This window comes from Apostichopus japonicus, chromosome 23 (genome assembly GCF_037975245.1).
Source record: "Apostichopus japonicus isolate 1M-3 chromosome 23, ASM3797524v1, whole genome shotgun sequence".
In the NCBI taxonomy this organism is placed as follows: Eukaryota; Metazoa; Echinodermata; class Holothuroidea; order Aspidochirotida; family Stichopodidae; genus Apostichopus; species Apostichopus japonicus.
This window is the reverse complement of record NC_092583.1, coordinates 17612331-17633196: the sequence shown is the minus strand read 5'-3', so window position 1 is coordinate 17633196 and position 20866 is coordinate 17612331. Positions and strand designations below refer to the sequence as shown.

General features: G+C 35.6%; 1 protein-coding gene and 1 long non-coding RNA gene across 2 annotated transcripts in view; one reads left to right on the top strand and one right to left on the bottom strand.

Moving 5' to 3' along the window:
- Positions 1-2043: 2043 nt before the first annotated feature.
- On the top strand, positions 2044-8301 carry LOC139964524 (uncharacterized). Its single transcript, XM_071966144.1, has 2 exons — positions 2044-2334; positions 6021-8301. The coding sequence occupies exons 1-2, from the start codon at positions 2281-2283 to the stop codon at positions 7476-7478; spliced, it is 1512 nt and encodes a 503-aa protein (XP_071822245.1). The 5' UTR covers positions 2044-2280; the 3' UTR covers positions 7479-8301.
- LOC139964527 (uncharacterized) overlaps positions 6521-20866 on the bottom strand; it is a 32392-nt gene continuing 18046 nt past the window's right edge. Inside the window, exon 3 of the long non-coding RNA XR_011792002.1 lies at positions 6521-6652. This is a non-coding gene — a long non-coding RNA (uncharacterized lncRNA). The remainder of the gene's footprint in view (positions 6653-20866) is intronic.

The window sequence follows — 20866 nt, the reverse complement described above, 5'->3', positions numbered from 1 at the left end:
TCAATTGAAGGTAAGACATTGTCAGATGGTTTGAGGGTTAAGGAAGTTAAAGAGGTACAGAGGGTATTAGGGATCACGTGATGGGTATGATTGTATCTAGAAGTGTATAGTAATTTAAATTAAACAAAATAAAATATAAACAACTTAAAAATAGTATAGCAGTTAGCCTTAAGTTTTGATTTAGGATCATGGATATTGCAGTGAACGTTCGAAGCGTCATAGAAATTAGAAATGATTTTCAGTTAGATGCTATTGTACTATTGTTGAATACATTTGGGGGACACGTGTTTTATAGATTTAAGTCAATAAAATGGTAATAATGAAACCACAGTTTCATCAGTGGTGCAACAAACAAAGAGTTAAGTTTGATCGGATACATCCAATTACAATACAGACAAATGTTATTATGCTGCCAAAATGCGGTTCATTGCCCTGTCCCATAAAGTCCGGGAATATTTTAGTGGATATTCCCGGAGGTGGATAAAACAGAAGGCGGTAAACGGGAATTGATGGTTATCGGTCCGATTAATTAAACAATAATATCGACCTACAATCTAGCACTATCTTGGTACAGTCTATAGCCGAGTTGTAGGGCCTGAATCTGACAACACGATAAAGAACACTTAGAGAACAATCACATATATACCATCCTATGATGGGTACAATAAACTCCGGGTCTTTTACCATTCTATGCTCACAAATCCCGATAGTTGAAAAAAATCACAATAATAAGGCAAAAAATACACCAACTAAAGTAGTGAATTAATTCATACTTAGACAGCGCAAACCTGACACATCGAGTTACTTTATAGAATTGTAATTCACCAAGAAAGAAAAAGAAAAAGCGAAGTGAATCAGTAAATGTCAGCGATCAATCAAGGTGTTATAATTGAATATCACATGTTCATTATATTCAGTTAAAATGTCAAAGCGTTCGTAAAGGAGTCAAGATAATTATAAGAATGCTTGAATTGATTTTATGCTCCTCAAGCTTCCCTTGTCAAGAGTGAAATGTAGGTTGTCACGTATATAGACTAAATTATTTGGCAGTGTGATATAAATCATACGTATCTTAGAACAAATCGCACAGTGTGAATGTCAGTGCGTATAGTATATACATAGGAAATAGTAATGCGCCTTCCGACTCCTTTTGACTCCACAGTAATAATCAAACTAATAATAAAGTAAAGAAAAGATAATAAAATAAATCAGTCCATCAATAAAATATAAAAAAAAGTAAAACTGCACGATAAGTTGAAAATGGAAAGGTCATAATATTTCACATTAGATTACTGATATTTTCAAATTGACTCTTAATTATATACAAATTATTTACATTATTTTTTTCACACACAAAAAAAAAATATAAAGCTAATTAATTTACAATTGCGTAGCAACCTTCCCATTTCTCGAAATGTTATTCATTATATTTTTAATGTTATCTCATCAGATTACTCAAATAATTTTGGCTATAAAATTCCCCCTCCACTGTTCGCCGCTCCTCCCCCTGTTCCCTCGCCAAGGTGTTGTTCATGTCGTAATTAATTTAGTTAATTCACAAAATTACGTATACTGTTTAATCCAAGTCCCTCGCGCATGGTTGGGTCTTCAGAACTTTTCCGTTCTTCCACAATATGCCATCTTTGAGACACTACCGGTATGAAACTCCGAAATAGTTAAATAAAACTTGAAGTGTCTGGCGTTAGTTGTCATGGTCACATAAAACCATGCCCTCAGGGAGGATGGATTACACCGAATTATTTATTCCGAGATACATTAATGGATTCGGTGGCTTATGTTCGCAGTCACACGATACTATCCTATATAGGACATGTTGTAATTACACAGTGGTAGAATCTAAATATTTACCTGTTCTCCTAACACTTTATAACAATAGGGCACATTTGCAAAACCTCAACACCACGTCAATTGATTCTAGCCACTTCTTGAGCACTGGCATTTTTCTGTTAGCTCGCTCAGACAATGTAATAAGCCTTTGTAAATTTAACTTGGTGTGCTGTTAGGAAAGAGTTGAGGCAATTATCTAATCAAACCTTGGAAAGCAACAAAACAAAAGAAATAGTCGCTGGAGATGCGTACCCAAGGCAGCAAGTGAGAGAAAAAGAGAGATAGGTGGAGATAGAGTCACAGAGAAAGAAAGAGATAGTTTGACCTGCAGCGAGCTTAACTGAAGAGCTTAAATTTGGCAATTTTACGATGGAAATGACTTTTGATAATTACTTATAATCTTCTGTAAACTGGGGTGACTTCCTATAATGGATGGGCGCTTTAGTGTTTTATATAATTCATCGTGGGGAGGATGTTATATCAAAAGTAAGTAGGGTTTCTTTCTCCGTGTTTTTGCTTTTTGCGACAATTAAAATATGGAATTTCACATTTTATTAAACGTGACAAGGTATTCAAATCAGTATTTATCGTATATCATATTGCAAAGAATATTTGTTTCGGTGTTTAGTCACTTCTGTATATAGTTGTGCATTGGTTTTGTTAATATGAGGTTCGTTGCTGAAGCACAACCGCACCCTTATCACACTCTTACTGTTAGAGGAGCTTATCCGACAACATTTGTTGTGAAATTAGATTAATGTTATTGAAGCTATACTGTCTGGAGTTGTAAGGTTACATGCGCTAGGCATCCGTTCACCCACTCTGCATAAAATTAATTCAGGCTAACGTTTGTCTGCGTAAACTCCGTAAAGTAAAATTCTTTTTATACGTTTGTCAATACTGGCGCCAAATTTGCAACAAATTTATAAATTCTTGTATATGCGTAAGATGAACAATTTGAAACCTCAACTGTGTTAATTATAATTTCAAGTACTGCAGAAAGTGAAATTCTTAATTATATTGCATATGAGAGCTCTATTTATGACTCGTGTCATTTTGGTAACATGCTCTATTATAATGGAGAAAAACATAAATATTTGATAACTTCAAGCTTTTATTCGTACGATAAAGCAGTGACGTATACAATATTTATCCAGTTCTTTATTTAATTACTGTATACAGACAGAGACGCACATACCCACACACACACGCATACACATACACTCTCTCCCTTGTGTCTGGATTCTTATTTAAGTCAAAATTGTTTGCCTCAACAAAACCAATTTAATTCTCCAAGCAGCCAAATGAAAGTGGTTATGTGAATTCCAACGAATAAAAATGTCTTAAAAGTGTTTTAATTTACTCAATTCTCCAAGGAATGAAATGAATCCCGGAAGCGTGAACGCCTGCGTAAATGCGTATCTTTCGATCACATTGCCCTCAGTCATTTTCCAAAAAAATATATAAAAAAATATATCACCTGTGGTTTTACGGCGATTTTGCCTTAGCAACTCATTTGGTTCAATTGAGTACTGATCCAAAATCAAAAAAGATGTTTTTAAGAATTTCGTTTAGTTTGTGTATGGGACACGAATTGCAGAAATAATACGAAAACGAAAGAGAGAGGTGGAGAGAGAGAGAAGTGAAAGAAAAGTGATTCAATGCAGACGGAATTCATTAATTTATAGAAACATTGACATTTACAGCTCCATATGACTGAACCTGATCGTGCAGCATAGAAGTAGTAAAGACAAAAACGTGCATAGCAACCAAAAAAGGCTAAATATGTCATTGGGTAATGATAAGCCGTCATTATTTATCAGTAGGCGACAACATTAGTGTATCGTCTTTTACTTCCGTTAACTTGTTCCGCGATTGAAAACTTGTACTGAATAGTTGCATCCGGCGTGACTGATAACATCCATATTAATTTATCAACTACCTAATTATGCATATTAATTATTAAAAAGCCCAAGTATGCATATTAATTCATTAATAGCCCATGTAAGCATAATAATTTATTAATAGCAATATATGTATTAATAGCCTCAGCCTTTTAATGTATATGAATTTGTTAATAGCCTCAGCCTATTAATGTATATTAATATACTAATAGCCTAAGTATGCATATTAATGTTACATCTCATTGCGTACTGCGTATATGACTTGGATAATTTGGACAGTTTGGGAATAATGGTTTAGTTTATTTTGGAACAGATGGGACAGGAGACATATGAATACGATATCAGTTATTAAACACGTCATATTTCAGACATGATTTTATGGGACACATTCACTCCCAATTTATTGGTGAATTCGTATATTACTGTGATGCTCACCAATCGTTGGGAGTGTGTGTTTGCTGGGAGTGGTTAATTCTCAATTAACAAGTTGTTACGTTGGAATGCGAGAGGTCTCGATAACTAATTTTAACGAGACACAAGCCTGGGTTCGTTTCCGTAAGGAACACAGACAAATTGACGAGTCTAGAGAATCTGAACGAGAACGTAAACTATATTGGACAATGGAGTTTGAACCAACAACAACAAGTGGTAATTACAAATATATAGAAAATTACTCACAAACTTAACAAGATAGGATACACTTTAAAACACGCTGGTCTCTTCCAACGGCGATATCCCTCAGCGGCCACGACCTTGATGACGACGATTCTCGGTCCGTTGTACCGCGAAATTCACTGGTCCTCGACGAAGTTTCTCGCGATCCCAGAAACAGCAGTCACCTTCTTTCCGGCGATGCTCCAAAATAGAAGACGGACTTCCAGCCACAATAGAGTGAAGCACAAGTCGAACTTCTCGCCGACTAAATATTACCAGAGTCAGTCCAAAATCAGCTTTTTAGCCACCAACTCCTGGCGTAACGAACTTCCTCAACGGAGACAGAAATTCTTCACCTTCTCCGAAATAAAGACTGGAAAACTGTACTTTCACAGCAAAGTCCTCTTCAAACTTCTGAATGGAAGTGTAGAATCAATCTTGGTATCGATATCTCAATCCCTCAGAAACTACTGGCAGTTGAGCACTGACGATATATAGTAGAATGTTATAATATGTGTCGTCGCTTGTATTCGTTCAGAAACTGAGAAACTCTCCGATCTGGGCGGGTTTTTATACGATTCGCCATGTCAAGAATCATCTAGATCTTTCTCGATACACCTGAGTAACAACTCGACCCAGTTTCTCTATTCGCGGAAGTCCTTTGCATATCTCGCGAACATTCCAGAGAATCCACGAAGATGCATGCACAGCTTACACGCGATTTCACGTAAACCGACGTTAACCCGAGACCAGCGTGTCATCATAAGGAATATACCAGAACAATCGTGTATTATAACATTCTGACACGGTAACCCGACCTAATTTCTCAAATATTGATTTATCACGTAGGCAATTTCAAATACTTTCTATATTGTAACAGTAGGTTCCTCACTAGCAGTGACTAGCGTCAGGCCACAATGGGCCCTCGTAACAAAGTGTTGAAACTTTGAGAATAACGGGAGATCTCTGTTTCGTTACTGCATGCTTTCGTTGAAGAGAAATCATACTTTTAAAAAATTTATTAAAAATTAAAAATGTATTTCGAATACTTTATATGGACATTCCATTAAAAAGTCTATTAATGGTGTGTCAAAATAGTCTCATAATTGACAAAATGAAGAGATACTTATGTCTAAGAAAATCATTTTAGCAAATATTGAGTAAAGACTACCATGAAGGCAATTCTAATATTGTTACATTTAATTTCTTTCTGATCTATCCTTCCCTTATTTCTTAATTATTTATAGCAGGTACGAAAATTCAAGTCATAACGTGCGCTCTTTACAGAAAATCACTTGGTTAAAGCCAATAGTTTAGGCCCTGTTGATTGCGTAAAGGTTTCGTTTATTTTTTTCTCAATTGCAAGTTCGCGTTCTTTGAATGTGACGCACCGCAGTCGATCTCTCGTTGAGTAAGCAGAGTTAGTTTCAGAACGATCCGCGTTTGTGACTTCTCTCTCCGGATCTGTTGATACGCTTCGCTAATAATCACTGATATGAGAAATCGACAATAACATGTCGCCTGCAGGAATATTGATTGAAATTAATCTATGATGTGAATACGGCTTGTTTTTGTCCCTTTCTTTTCATAATTATGTTTTTCTCTTCTCTATAGAAATATTTGAAGATGACATCTAATGAGGTAGATGGAAAAACAACCAGCGAGAGGAAGAGATTATTCCAACCGAAGAGTCAAAAGAGAACTGTTGATAAAGCCTCACTGCCTAAGTGGTTTGAAGATAGCAGGAACATGCATGACCATCAAGCCAAGTACTTGGGCAAGATTTATCAGATGAGAGAGAAGCTTATTCACGACGAGAAAAAATTACTCGAGCATTCCTTAACACGAATGGATCGACAGAAATACCTGACAAATAGACCTCTCCAAGGACGCCCTCGGGCCTTCACTTCCCCGTCCCTTTTAGACGACGTGAAAGGTATACTAATCTCTCGAAGGTCAGATGTCAAAACTCATACGACGTCGTCTGTAGCTTCGGTGGATGATCTGAAGAAGAGTACAGGATTGCGAGGGAAACGGCTTTGCAAAGACACAACTTCGTTTTACCATCAGAGTATTGACGTATCAGACATATCAGATATGGTGGACCCAAACATGAACCACGTGGTATCCTCTGCTATTGACGACGATGACGTCTTGATTAAAATGACTAAATGTCAAAAATCCGGCTGTCATTGCGTCATTCCATGCCAAACGTGTCGGGAAGAACCGCCAATGTATGATGTTTCCTTTGAAAAGAAAGATAGGAAGGAATTTTGCACTTTAAAGACGGAAGAAAAACCTAAAAAGATTTCAAGACGGAAGGAGTCTCAAAGAAATCAAGTTGATACTCTGAGGGAAACATCTATCAAAGATGAAGTACCAGCCGAAAAGCCGAAAAGCAAAAAAGAGACATTTTCAAGGCTACCAAAGTTGAGTAACATTCCGAGACGCAAGAGATACGAAACCAAAAGTGGCAAACCCAGCAAGTTAACCAAACGTCACAGTCTGGAGCAGACTACAGTCAAAGATATAAGTATGGCGGGAAAGCAAATGTTTATGCATGAACAAGCTAACAAATCAGACAAGGAGGTATTCTTTTCGAAGCTCAGTGCTTTGGACATAGAAGCGGCAAAAGGAAATTCGCCTACATCAATATCGCCTCGTTCAATATCCCCATATTCGATATCCGGTGCTTCTGGGTCTCCAACCTCACCCCAAGAGTTTAAATTCCCAGACCCTGCAGAGAAACCTCTGCCGAAAGTGTCCATTAATTTGCCACCAGTTCCTTTAAACACACCCCATACGACTTCCCCACATATTTCGCTGTCCGCAAGCACATCGGAGTTTAACGACGACCACGCGCCAGTGATTGTCTTTCGACCGGCCACACCGTACATCGAACGAACCGAGAATACGGTTAAACCGCAGAGTAAAGGTTGGAGTTTGTGGAAAGCTGTCAAACAGACAGAGATAAGAAGAATGGAACTTAAGAAACTCATTGAAGACATCAAGGAGTTTAATACTAACAATACTAGCATAGAGCAACGACTCAATGAGGTATCTACCTCGTAAAATAACATTATACGCATGCGCACACTAACTTTGAGATACATTTTGTAAATATTGTTGCTACATGACTGGAGAACTGTGAATAACATCCTTAATTTTGCTCTAATGAATTTTCCAAACTGAGAGGGATGACTTGCCTGTGTCTTATCTTGAACTAAAGAAACAAAGCATTGGAATGGCAAACAAAGTGAGGAACGATTATATCTTCAATCGAAGCATACGGAGGGACGGTGTTACCTAGCATAGAGGCATAGGTAGGGACAGTTTGACTTATATTCGAAACATACTGAATACTGTGTCGATGCATAGTGAATATTGCGTTACCTCGAACAGAGGCAAAGGGATGGAGGGACGGCGTTACCTATAACAGCAACATAATGGAGACGGTGTTACCTATCATCGAAAAGTAGTAAGGGATTGTGTTAGCTAGAATCGAAGCATATAGCAAAGACAGTGCTTGCTGTAAGTTTGTGTTGTGGAGGACAGCAACATTACGCTAGAACAGAGCGGACATATGCAAATAATCTTCATGCGTATGGTCTTGCGGTTCATAGGTTATTTATGCTAAATACGTATGTCATGGACAGCAAAACTCATCTAACGGACATAAAAGGCAAATTTGAATCACCGAGAATTAACTGTTAGCAAGGTCATTTGGATTATATATAACGTATAATAACGATGATTCTACTGTACAAATGTGTAGTCATAACAGAAACTGTATATATTCCACAATTAATGTATGTAAAATAAACAGACAAAAATATAACGGACTTTATTAAGAAACCGTATATAGTTTATGAATATATCAAAGTAATATATAAAATATCAAAGTAATATATATATATATATATATATATATATAGGCCTATATATATATATATATAGGCCTATATATATATATATATATATATATATATATATATACATGTACATATATCTAATAGAAACTGCAACGTGCTTTTAAGACTGAATGCGTCATATATACTACTTGATTTGATTCTTAGGAAATTTGTTATTTTCGTTCGGAGTTAACATCGGACGAGATTCAAAGAAGTTATTTTCGAGACTACAAGTTGTCCCAAACGTCAAATTCTTTGTATGTTTAGCGACAAGCCAATTATATAGAAGCTAGTGGTTGAAGTGTTTTATTGACATTATGAAGTTTAATCATTTGTTTATAGATACATGGTTATACTTATAATACTGGGAGTTAGATTTGCCTCTAGCCTCGTACAGGCACACTCAGTCAACCGGCAAGTAAAGATACGTTTCACTGAGCATAAAATCTCATCTCCTTGTGATTGCCAATCATCTACACTAAGAGAATCTGCCCTCTATCAGAAGAGCAAGATTTATCGATAACGCTTGACTGGTGATTATGAATCAAGAATAACTATTGTTCCTGGAGTAAACCCGAAGGAAAATAAAATGCCTTTGAAGGAAACCTTATATACCGTGCCGTAAAACAATGATATAGTTTATGAAAAGAATCGAACATGTTGGATGTAGAATGGGTTCGAGGTTAGCAGGGTATAGTGGTTAATATTCGTGTTCCTATAATACATACTGTTATAAATGGCCGAATGTATAGAAAGGAGGATTGTATATATTACTGATTTACAGGGTGGCATCCTGAGAGTGACATTGAACATATATATATATAGAACAGAATTATGAACTATTATATCTTAATATATATATATATATATATATATATTAAGATATAATAGCTCATAATATATATATATATATATATATATATATATATATATATATATTACAGGCGCGTATCCAGGATTTTCTAACCCGGGGGGCGCGAATTACTATCTAAGCGGAGCGCCACCATCAGTTGGCGCGCAGCGTACAAGAAAATTTCTGGTTTTGATACCCCCCCAGATCACCGGAAACGGCACTTCTCGGGCTTGAAATGACCAACCAGATGTACACTTTTGGCCTGAGAACCAAGTATTTCCTAATAGTTTTTTTTTTCCATCCATAACCTTTTTGAAGATTGTCAACCCGGCACACGTCATGTTCGACCTGATCGCATGTCCTGTGGGTCTTTGCTTTTGTAGGTGATTCTACGTCGCGGCCCACAATACCCGTCAGCCCCACTTTTCAAGGTTTTAAGCCCCAAATTTGTTCAGAATTTGAAAATTCACATTTCTCGTGAATAAACTCACTTGAAAACATACCCATAATGTTGTACAAAATTTCATCTATGGACAACCAATATAGAAAAACTACCTTCAACCCCTAACAGACCGGTCAAAATTGCACGAGTAGACGGAAGTGTGATGCAGAATGTTGGTCAGAAATTTTCGAAAATTCAGACACAGTTAATTCATTGGTGTAGAAATATTAAACCTCTTATAACGGCTATTATAAAACTTGGTTGAAGGAAATGAAAAAATAGCAGATATTTCCGAAACCGAACACTACACACATAGGCGTAGGAGGCGCGGCGGCAGTGGCGGAGCTAGGGGTATTGGTCAGGAGGGGCGAGAATGGTCTGTAGGGGCGCTTTCGACACAATCTAAGCGGAGCGCCACCACTGGTTGGCGCGTAGCGCACAGACAAATTTTGAGTAAAGATACTCCCTAGATCGCCGGAAATGACCCTTTCAGGGCCTGGCTAATTTGCAGATAAACGAAGAATAGGGTGTCATCGCCAAATTACACCAGCAAAATGTGACAAATGTCAATAAGTAGATGAGAGCGCAATAAAAAATTCAATAATCTAGAATAAGTAAAAAGTGGTAAAGAGCTGAAAAAGGCGCCAGCAGTCCATTTGAGTCCGTCAGGGGGCGCATCCGCCCCCTGACCGTATGGACGCTCCGCCACTGCGCGGCGGGGGTGCAGCCCCTAATTCGCCATTACTAATGTAAAAGAAACTTTCGACATAATTGGACCTCCATGCTTTTTATACATCTACATGAGACATGTCGTTGTTTACATTAGCATCCCGCGGTATACTGCGGAATTTGAACGGACCGTACGGTACATGATGGCATGCGATGTAATATCCGATGCTTGCTTATATGATATTGACATTGACACGTTGAACGCGCGCTTCGCGCGCGAAAATTTTTGGTTATTTTTTCAGGCAAGTCGGACAGTTTTGAGGATTTTCATCCTGGAACGCCATTTTCATGCTCACTGATATGATGTGATATCTGCTGCTTGCGTTACAAATTCGAACAGGCGCATAGCGAGGAATTTGCCAAGGGAGGGGCGAAGCCTGTAGGCAAATTATCTAAGCGTAGCGCCACCATAGGTTGGCGCGAAGCGTACAAGAAAATTTTGGCCGAAAATGCCTCCCAGATCGCTGGAAATGGCACTACCCAGGACCATTTGTTAGCGCGAAGCGTACAAGCAAATTTTGGCCGAAAATGTCTCCCAGATCGCTGGAAATGACACTTCCCAGGCCTTGTAAGTTGCATCTAAGCACTTTCTATTTTGAAATTACTTAGCGATATCATTTAAAAAAATGCTGAATGGGGGGGGGGGGGCGGTCGCCCCCATCCCAAAATGCGTCATGTTCCCCGACGACACGGTCGAGTTCGAGACCAGCCACAGTTGGTTTCATAGCACAATTCTACACACGCGTTATGATAGACCATATATAGTATATATATAGATCATTAGTGAGAGAGGAAAATGGAAACGTCAAAAAAATGGAGTTGTCGGTGTAAGGGGTAGGGTGAGGCACACTTTTACGAAATCATTGATCCGTCACTGGCTACCCTTCAGCGCTGTAATGATGTCACTGTTCCTCTTTCTCTTCCCAGTGTCTTCGCGTTTTTCTTTTACTCCCTCCTTTTCTCCTTCTTCTCTCTTTCTTCTTTTTCTTTTCCCTTCCTTCCTCTCCTCCTCCTCTTTTTCCCCTCTTTTTTTCCTTTTTTCTTCTCTTTTTTTTTTCTCTCCTCTTTTTCTAACCCGGGGGGCGCGCGCCCCCAACGCCCCCCCCTGGATACGCACCTGTATTAAGATATAATAGCTCATAATTCTGTTCTATGTTTTCCAACAAATGTTAGTGCAACTAGATCACCATGTAAGGAAGCGTTATTAACTTCACTATGTTGTATTCTGCCTGTTTCACCTAGATGTTATCATTGAATAATCTTATCAAACTGTCTTGCGTACATGTTTTGTTTATCTGTAGTTTTCTTCACGACATGCATGGAGTTAACCTAAAACTGTCTTCAACGTTCACATCATAATACAACCTGTTATACGATTAAGCTTCACACTTGCACCGGTAATTTATTGTTGAGGCTGAGCAAGGATTCCCGCCAAAATGCAATTTGGCTAATGGCATCGCACGTGATCGTTCTGTGCTACATGTAAAGGATAGAACTATTCTGGAGTAGTGGACAAGGTCTATTTGATCTGGGTTAAAAACTAATCATAAACAGGACCTTTCAGACGAATATCTGGATTTTAAAGATCAGTATGTTACATTGAATCAAACCTATAAAGATCAGTATGTTACATTGAATCAAACCCATAAAGATCAGTATGTTATATTGAATCAAACCCATAAAGATCAGTATGTTACATTGAATCAAACCTATAAAGATCAGTATGTTACATTCAATCAAACCTATAAAGATCAGTATGTTACATTGAATCAAACCCATGAAGATCAGTATGTTACATTGAATCAAACCAATAAAGATCAGTATGTTACATTGAATCAAACCTATAAAGATCAGTATGTTACATTGAATCGAACCTATAAAGATCAGTATCTTACATTGAATCAAACCTATAAAGATCAGTATGTTACATTGAATCAAACCCATAAAGATCAGTATGTTACATTGAATCAAACCTATGAAGATCAGTATGTTACATTCAATCAAACCCATAAAGATCAGTATGTTACATTGAATCAAACCTATAAAGATCAGTATGTTACATTGAATCAAACCAATAAAGATCAGTATCTTACATTGAATCAAACCTATAAAGATCAGTATGTTACATTGAATCAAACATATAAAGATCAGTATGTTACATTGAATCACACCTATAAAGATCAGTATGTTACATTGAATCAAACCCATAAAGATCAGTATGTTACATTGAATCAAACCCATAAAGATCAGTATGTTATATTGAATCAAACCCATAAAGATCAGTATGTTACATTGAATCAAACCTATAAAGATCAGTATGTTACATTCAATCAAACCTATAAAGATCAGTATGTTACATTGAATCAAACCCATGAAGATCAGTATGTTACATTGAATCAAACCAATAAAGATCAGTATGTTACATTGAATCAAACCTATAAAGATCAGTATGTTACATTGAATCGAACCTATAAAGATCAGTATCTTACATTGAATCAAACCTATAAAGATCAGTATGTTACATTGAATCAAACCCATAAAGATCAGTATGTTACATTGAATCAAACCTATGAAGATCAGTATGTTACATTCAATCAAACCCATAAAGATCAGTATGTTACATTGAATCAAACCTATAAAGATCAGTATGTTACATTGAATCAAACCAATAAAGATCAGTATCTTACATTGAATCAAACCTATAAAGATCAGTATGTTACATTGAATCAAACCTATAAAGATCAGTATGTTACATTGAATCACACCTATAAAGATCAGTATGTTACATTGAATCAAACCCATAAAGATCAGTATGTTACATTGAATCACACCTATAAAGATCAGTATGTTACATTGAATCAAACCCATAAAGATCAGTATGTTACATTGAATCAAACCCATAAAGATCAGTATGTTACATTGAATCAAACCTATAAAGATCAGTATGTTACATTGAATCAAACCCATAAAGATCAGTATGTTACATTGAATCAAACCTATAAAGATCAGTATGTTACATTGAATCACACCCATAAAGATCAGTATGTTACATTGAATCACACCTATAAAGATCAGTATGTTACATTGAATCAAACCTATAAAGATCAGTATGTTACATTGAATCAAACCTATAAAGATCAGTATGTTACATTGAATCAAACCCATAAAGATCAGTATGTTACATTGAATCAAACCTATAAAGATCAGTATGTTACATTGAATCAAACCCATAAAGATCAGTATGTTACATTGAATCAAACCTATAAAGATCAGTATGTTACATTGAATCAAACCTATAAAGATCAGTATGTTACATTGAATCAAACCTATAAAGATCAGTATGTTACATTGAATCGAACCTATAAAGATCAGTATCTTACATTGAATCAAACCTATAAAGATCAGTATGTTACATTGAATCACACCCATAAAGATCAGTATGTTACATTGAATCAAACCTATAAAGATCAGTATGTTACATTGAATCAAACCTATAAAGATCAGTATGTTACATTGAATCAAACCTATAAAGATCAGTATGTTACATTGAATCAAACCTATGAAGATCAGTATGTTACATTGAATCACACCTATAAAGATCAGTATGTTACATTGAATCAAACCAATAAAGATCAGTATGTTACATGGAATCAAACCTATAAAGATCAGTATCTTACATTGAATCAAACCTATAAAGATCAGTATGTTACATGGAATCAAACCTATAAAGATCAGTATCTTACATTGAATCAAACCTATAAAGATCAGTATGTTACATTGAATCAAACCCATAAAGATCAGTATGTTACATTGAATCACACCTATAAAGATCAGTATCTTACATTGAATCAAACCAATAAAGATCAGTATGTTACATTGAATCAAACCAATACAGATCAGTATGTTACATTGAATCAAACCCATAAAGATCAGTATGTTACATTGAATCAAACCCATAAAGATCAGTATGTTACACTGAATCAAACCCATAAAGATCAGTATGTTACATTGAATCGAACCCATAAAGATCAGTATGTTACATTGAATCAAACATATAAAGATCAGTATGTTACATTGAATCAAACCCATAAAGATCAGTGTGTTACATTGAATCAAACCTATAAAGATCAGTATGTTACATTGAATCACACCTATAAAGATCAGTATGTTACATTGAATCACACCTATAAAGATCAGTATGTTACATTGAATCAAACCCATAAAGATCAGTATCTTACATCGAATCAAATCTCTGTTTGTATTTGACATTTGTTTAGTTTTCGCAAATCGAAACATGCGAAGTTAAGTTCTGTTAGATGGTAGATGTTAGCAAAGCAATGTTATTATTAAAGCTTTAACTGAGAACTCTGAACTACTAGTGTTTCAACGAAAAAAGTGATGTGCCATCTGTTTGAAGCTAATTGCATCTCTATAACACGTCAACGAACTATAACAATGTAACCAGAGATACCTGACATGCAATTATTGTTTCCATCTGATGGGAAGTCTATACATGCTTGTGCTGGGTTTGTCTGTTTCTAGCAGAATGAACTGAATGTTCAACAAATATGTCTAAACGTTCAAATTGTCAGAATTGATGGAAATTCTAAACTATTTGCCGAATTAACGATATTTTAGTAGAAAGCAAACTGCATGGAAGGCTGTCAAAACAACATATGTGATCACAACAAGCGATAGATTTGGAAGGCTCATTCTCCAAACAATACGCCATGTATATCTTAGTTTGTATATATTGCATCAAATCACATACATGTTTTATGTATATTCATGTTCGATTCTATTTCATGCCTTTAAGTAAAGGAAGTAATACAGAGATACAGTCTGCAAATCAAACCATGTTTAATGAAATCATTTGTGTAGAATGAAGTTTGGTTATCAATTTATCAAAAGAAACAATAAACATATTGATGTCATGAACATGAACAATGCGAATAACAAATACCGTACACCGAATATCGAACTGTTATAAGTACAATACCCAGCTGCAATTGTGATTCATATACTGAATCTGACTGCAGAGACAATGTTAAATATATATGTTTACATGCAATCGACAAACAGGAAAAATATCAACAAAAGCGATGTTACAGATACTTGATCCTTCCTTACTCTTACTGGCCTTTCAACATTATAAATGACCTTGGAGACCTCTACATTCCCTTAGGGGATAGGATAGAGAGAAAATGTCAATGCTCTAAATACTTCTCATGTCATGCCCAAGTCACAACTAGATCACCAAAGTGGTTTGTTAAGTTCATGGTCTTAATTTCCCTTTTCCTTTATCTGTGTTACACTGACGGCTAAATTTACACATCACCGTGCCTATAGGACAGGTGCGTTCATGTGCAGTGTAATTTCCCTCTGGTCTCCGAGTAAGCTTGTGACTGCAGTATAATTGGATGGTTTCGTTAATGTCACAGTTAACGGAGGTAGTGACCTATCCATAATTTCATTGCATATAGATATGAATATAAACTAGTCTAAGTTTCATTTAGTAATCGGGATTAAAGTGGTTGCTGTTATTAATTGTGCTAATTATCAGTTAATTGAGAATGTTAAGAATGAGGGGCAAAAGACACTCATGTAACTGGATTGAGTTTGGTGACTAATGGAATGATGTGATGTAAGGCTAACCATATGCTAATTTAATTCACTAAATAAACTAGTTATCTTTTGATGTTTTGTCGTCAACAAACATGACCGGCCTGCGACAAAAGCAGGTTACTTTTACAATATATCTTAACTAATTATAAACTGTCAGCTGCTGTAAACAAGTAGTCTGGTTTACCTTACTTCTTCGATAACTCCTTCCTACATATCTAAATCAAATATTCATCTTATCGCCTTAATGGTCGCCACTATAATAACTTAAAAAACAGCCCATCATTCTCTCGACGAGATACAATCACAACAGGAAACTATTAACATTTTGTTTTATTTGGCAACTTAAAATTGATTTGCCAGTTTTTGTCCCTCTCTAAGTTTCCACGCTAACATCTGTCATTCTTTCAAATAATCACAAACTGATAAAGCGAGATAAAGATGATATCGAACTGCAAACGTGTACACTCAAAAATATATATAATAAATATAAAAACGCCCGAGAGGCTGAACCTGAAAGCAACCTCAATTTGTTTACATATACCGATTGATTTACAGATGGACTACAAACGCATAGTGACATTCAAAGAATGCTAAACCACAAACACAAGAAGCATGTATATAATGAAAAACCTGTCACGCATTTTGAAGTTTTCTTCCGAACAGCCTCTTTCGTTTATTATTTGCATATGCATTTATTCGCCTAATGGTTTGTTTGAGGTAAACAGTAGGATTAAATTCAGGAGCCATAGGTTGACAATTCAGACCCAAAATTTCTATTTTGAACTTTGATGATTTATCCTGAGGTGTTTATAGAAGATGGAATGGATGCATAAGATTGGTTTATCTAACAATGGGATGTTGCATATATCATCAAACAAAAATAACGACTATAATGTTATTCTGTAGATCGATCGTAAAAGCATTATTTCCTTTCATTTGCGTTTGTGTACATAATTTGGCATAAATCTATACAATTCGAGAGGCCACCATATCACAGCATGTAAGCACGCGTTGCATCAATTAATTTGGATCCGCATCTTATACTAATTTTTGTAGCGTATTTTGACTTGTTTTCTTAAATCATCCGACTTTCATCATTTTTAAACAACGTTATACAATTATGAGCACATTTGTATATATTCTGATCCGCTTGATAAAAAAGGCAATTGATACGCAGATGTTGTTAATGCTTCTCAAAATCCTTAACGGAAATATATAGTGTTTAAACTATTTTGACGACTTTATAATTGTTTTTTTTTAATATAGATTTGATACCTTATTAAAAGTAACCCGGTTTGTGCCTGATTGAGCCAGCATTTGGTAAGATAATAACATCACATTTTCATATTTTAAACGAGAATAATATTAAGACAAAGATTTTTTTTGGAAAAAAAGTAAGAGCCCTTCTTTCTATGACCTAAACCTTGTTTTAGTTTGTCGAAGGTAAACTAATCAAGACTCAACACGCTATTGATTTAAAGAAAAAAATGCTGCAACATAAAAAATACCCCTTTGCAATAAACAAAATTTTAAATATTTATAAAATAATATAACAAAGAAAACTATTGTCTACGATATCGAAAATTACTTGGAATGACAATGCAGTAATACAGATATAAAAAAAAAGTAAAAAAAAAGTGACAACATTCTGCATGGGGCATAGTTGCTAGGAAACAGAATAATTAATTCGAAGCCAGCTGGCAAATTCGACATTTTGCCGTAGGTAATATAGGGCGAGGTATTCGTTTAGTGACATACCTCGTAGAGAAACACCTGCCAGTGCGTAATTTGCGGCGCCTATTTCAAACAGAGTTTTGGTTAAAATAATTTAATCAGAGAATGTCGACAGAGACAAATGTCGATAAGTCTTATATAGGCTACAAAGAACTTATAAATAAATGCGGCACGTCGCGACACCTCTGTAGATTGAACGAGTTGAGTGTTAAGCGATTGTTGGCTCGCGAATTGCGTGATAATAATGAATTAACGAGATTTGGTGGAATGAATTACCGAACTAGCAATGACTATGTAACATATTGAAGAATCGCCTTGGAACACTTATAGGTATATATCGCACTATAGGTTTTATGTAAGCATATATGATCGCCAATGTAACTTGAGTCGCATATATATTAGCTAACCGCTCAAAAGTTACACGCTAGTTAATATAATCGAATTAAACTATAACAGGGAATATTTCTACAATTGACAATTCTTCAAGTACACATATGATGTGAAAGCGAAAATTGCCTCTGGTTGAAAATGCACTTTGCGTAGTGACTCTCGCATGGTATATGTACTCTATAAGTCCAATGGGATAAAGTGATACAGCATATCTCTCAATCTTTATACCTACTGGAATTGAGAATTACTACTGTCTCGCGAGTTCAGGGCAGGCCAAGACACAAAGCCAAATAGGTCGTAGTAGTACTATTTACATTGTATACAGTCATGTGGATATACGGACCAAGAAGAGGAAATTAAAAAAAAAAACAAGCAGAAAGGAGATATAATATTACATCATAATAGAAAATATAATTTCCTAATTCCGCAGCACACTTAAAGAATGACTTTAGTCTAGAATGTTAGTAGTGATATGTTACAGTTCAAGATTTTTTTCTTTCTAATATAGTGATTCTATAGCTGTTTCGGTTTTCAAAATAGTCATTTTTTAAGTATGCTATAAATCTCTGGAACATTCCTTTAAGGCTTAATAATGATGACGTCAGTCACTTAGTGCAAACCTTACTCCTGACATTAAGTAATCTATTTAGCGATACAAACATTTATATATACATTAATCAGATTAAAACATGCCAAGTTACATTAATGTGATGCAAAACATACAAGTTCCTGCGTTATGATAATGTGATGTAAAACGTCCTGAGTGATGTTCATAAGAATGAATCTTTCGCTTCATTATTGTGATGCATATATATTGAGTAACATTAACGTAACATTATTGTTTCTCTTGAATTACATTTATGAGATGCAAAGACCTTGAACTACATTAATATCTCTAAATAATGAATCATTCTTCAAATATTCGGTGATCTTTTTGCCTTTGTTTTTGGACACTTATAGGATTAACAACTTTTTCCCTCTCTGACATGTACAACAAAAATCGGAAGAAAATACATCACTGTGTGTACGTCCAGTTGCAACTGAGTAAACAAAACACTTAATGCACCTCAAGTAATCGAAAGGTCATTGTTGTCTAGTTATATCATCTTTTCGTCAACAGATTAGGACAAGCCGTTTGTAAATATATAAATGACAAATCAAAAGGCAAAAAGGCCGTATACCCGAGATTTCAAACTAAAAATAATCATCTTCATTTGTTCTGGCAGGTTCAGTAATGATTAATGTAATGATTACATATATATAGCCAATAGTCAAACTCGTAATAAAACGTAACCAGCGGGGTAAACACTTATTAGGATTAGTCAAGGGAATGAAAGTTGCTCATGTTTGTTATTACCACCAGAATAGCCCTTCTAATAAATCTCTCATTTGCTTGTTTAGTTGTTGATTACTTGGTTGACAAAAACGAGTATACCATCGGGATGATATTTTTATGTTTGATATCCGTTGTTTACTCATTTCATGACGTCATATAAATTTAAGAAATTCGGGGAAATTGACATCTTCGTGTTTACATCTGATGTAGGTCTTTTTTAACGTACAGATTTAAGAATGAAGTTATCCGTGCTACAAAAAAAAGTAATAATAATAACACAAAAACACACAAAAACCAAGACGTGATAAATCAAGGCAATACTTCTCACTTATAATGTTAACAAGCTTTATGTGGAGTTCTTCACGATTAGCATCTTTGTGTTTCTAAAACAAATTTACTTGAGATTTTCAGTAAATCGTTCCATATTCCTGGAGAGGTTCAAATTCGGCAGATGGTAAAATGGCAGTTGGTAAATCTTCTAATTTAGGAAGGAAGTCATTAAGCTTTATGTGGAGTTCTTCACGATTAGCATCTTTGTGTTTCTAAAACAAATTTACTTGAGATTTTCAGTAAATCGTTCCATATTCCTGGAGAGGTTCAAATTCGGCAGATGGTAAAATGGCAGTTGGTAAATCTTCTAATTTAGGAAGGAAGTCATTAAGAAGACATCATCGCTTGTAAATCTAAAACTAACTACAACTGCATTTGCCTGTAAATACGAAGTATTGTAGTGCGCGTTGAGTGCTTGCAGCAGTATAAAGAAATTTTCGGTTGTTCATATAGTGTTATTTTTTGGGCGGACAACACACCAGGGAGTATAGTATGTACTTACAAAGTGAGGGCGCTTGTGAGCGCCATGACAGACTTAGAATAAGTTGACTACGCATCTAAACTCTGAAACTGCAAACGTACAGAGACTATGTGAACCTTTAAGTTTCAACGTCCAGTCATGTAGGTATCGTTCACTTGCCACTAATACCAATATTGTAGTGCGCACGCGCGATTGATAACATATCAAAAAAGATGTTCTCCTACCGCATTTTGGCACATATCTTGAAGGAGAACACTCGGGCAGATTGATATAGACTCTAATAGGAGTATACCACCTCAAAGTGCGTAACATATCCAAGCTAATATAATATAATATACTATAGCTGCATTGTAGATGTATGCAAATCGTAACTCAACAGGCCCAATACTCGCAAGTGAATATTTCCATAACGTTGAAGCTACGGCCTGCATCCATGCACAAGTTTATGAAGCACACATTTGTTTAGTGAAATCAAGAATTTGTGTGCACGGCACGAGTATATTATCAATATAATTGCCATCCCATAACGTATCTGAGATTTATTCATCCTTAAGGGGATTGTCTAAAACCATTTGTAGCAAAACTGTTGTCTGATGTCTTATGTCTAACATAATTTCCTTCGTAATAAA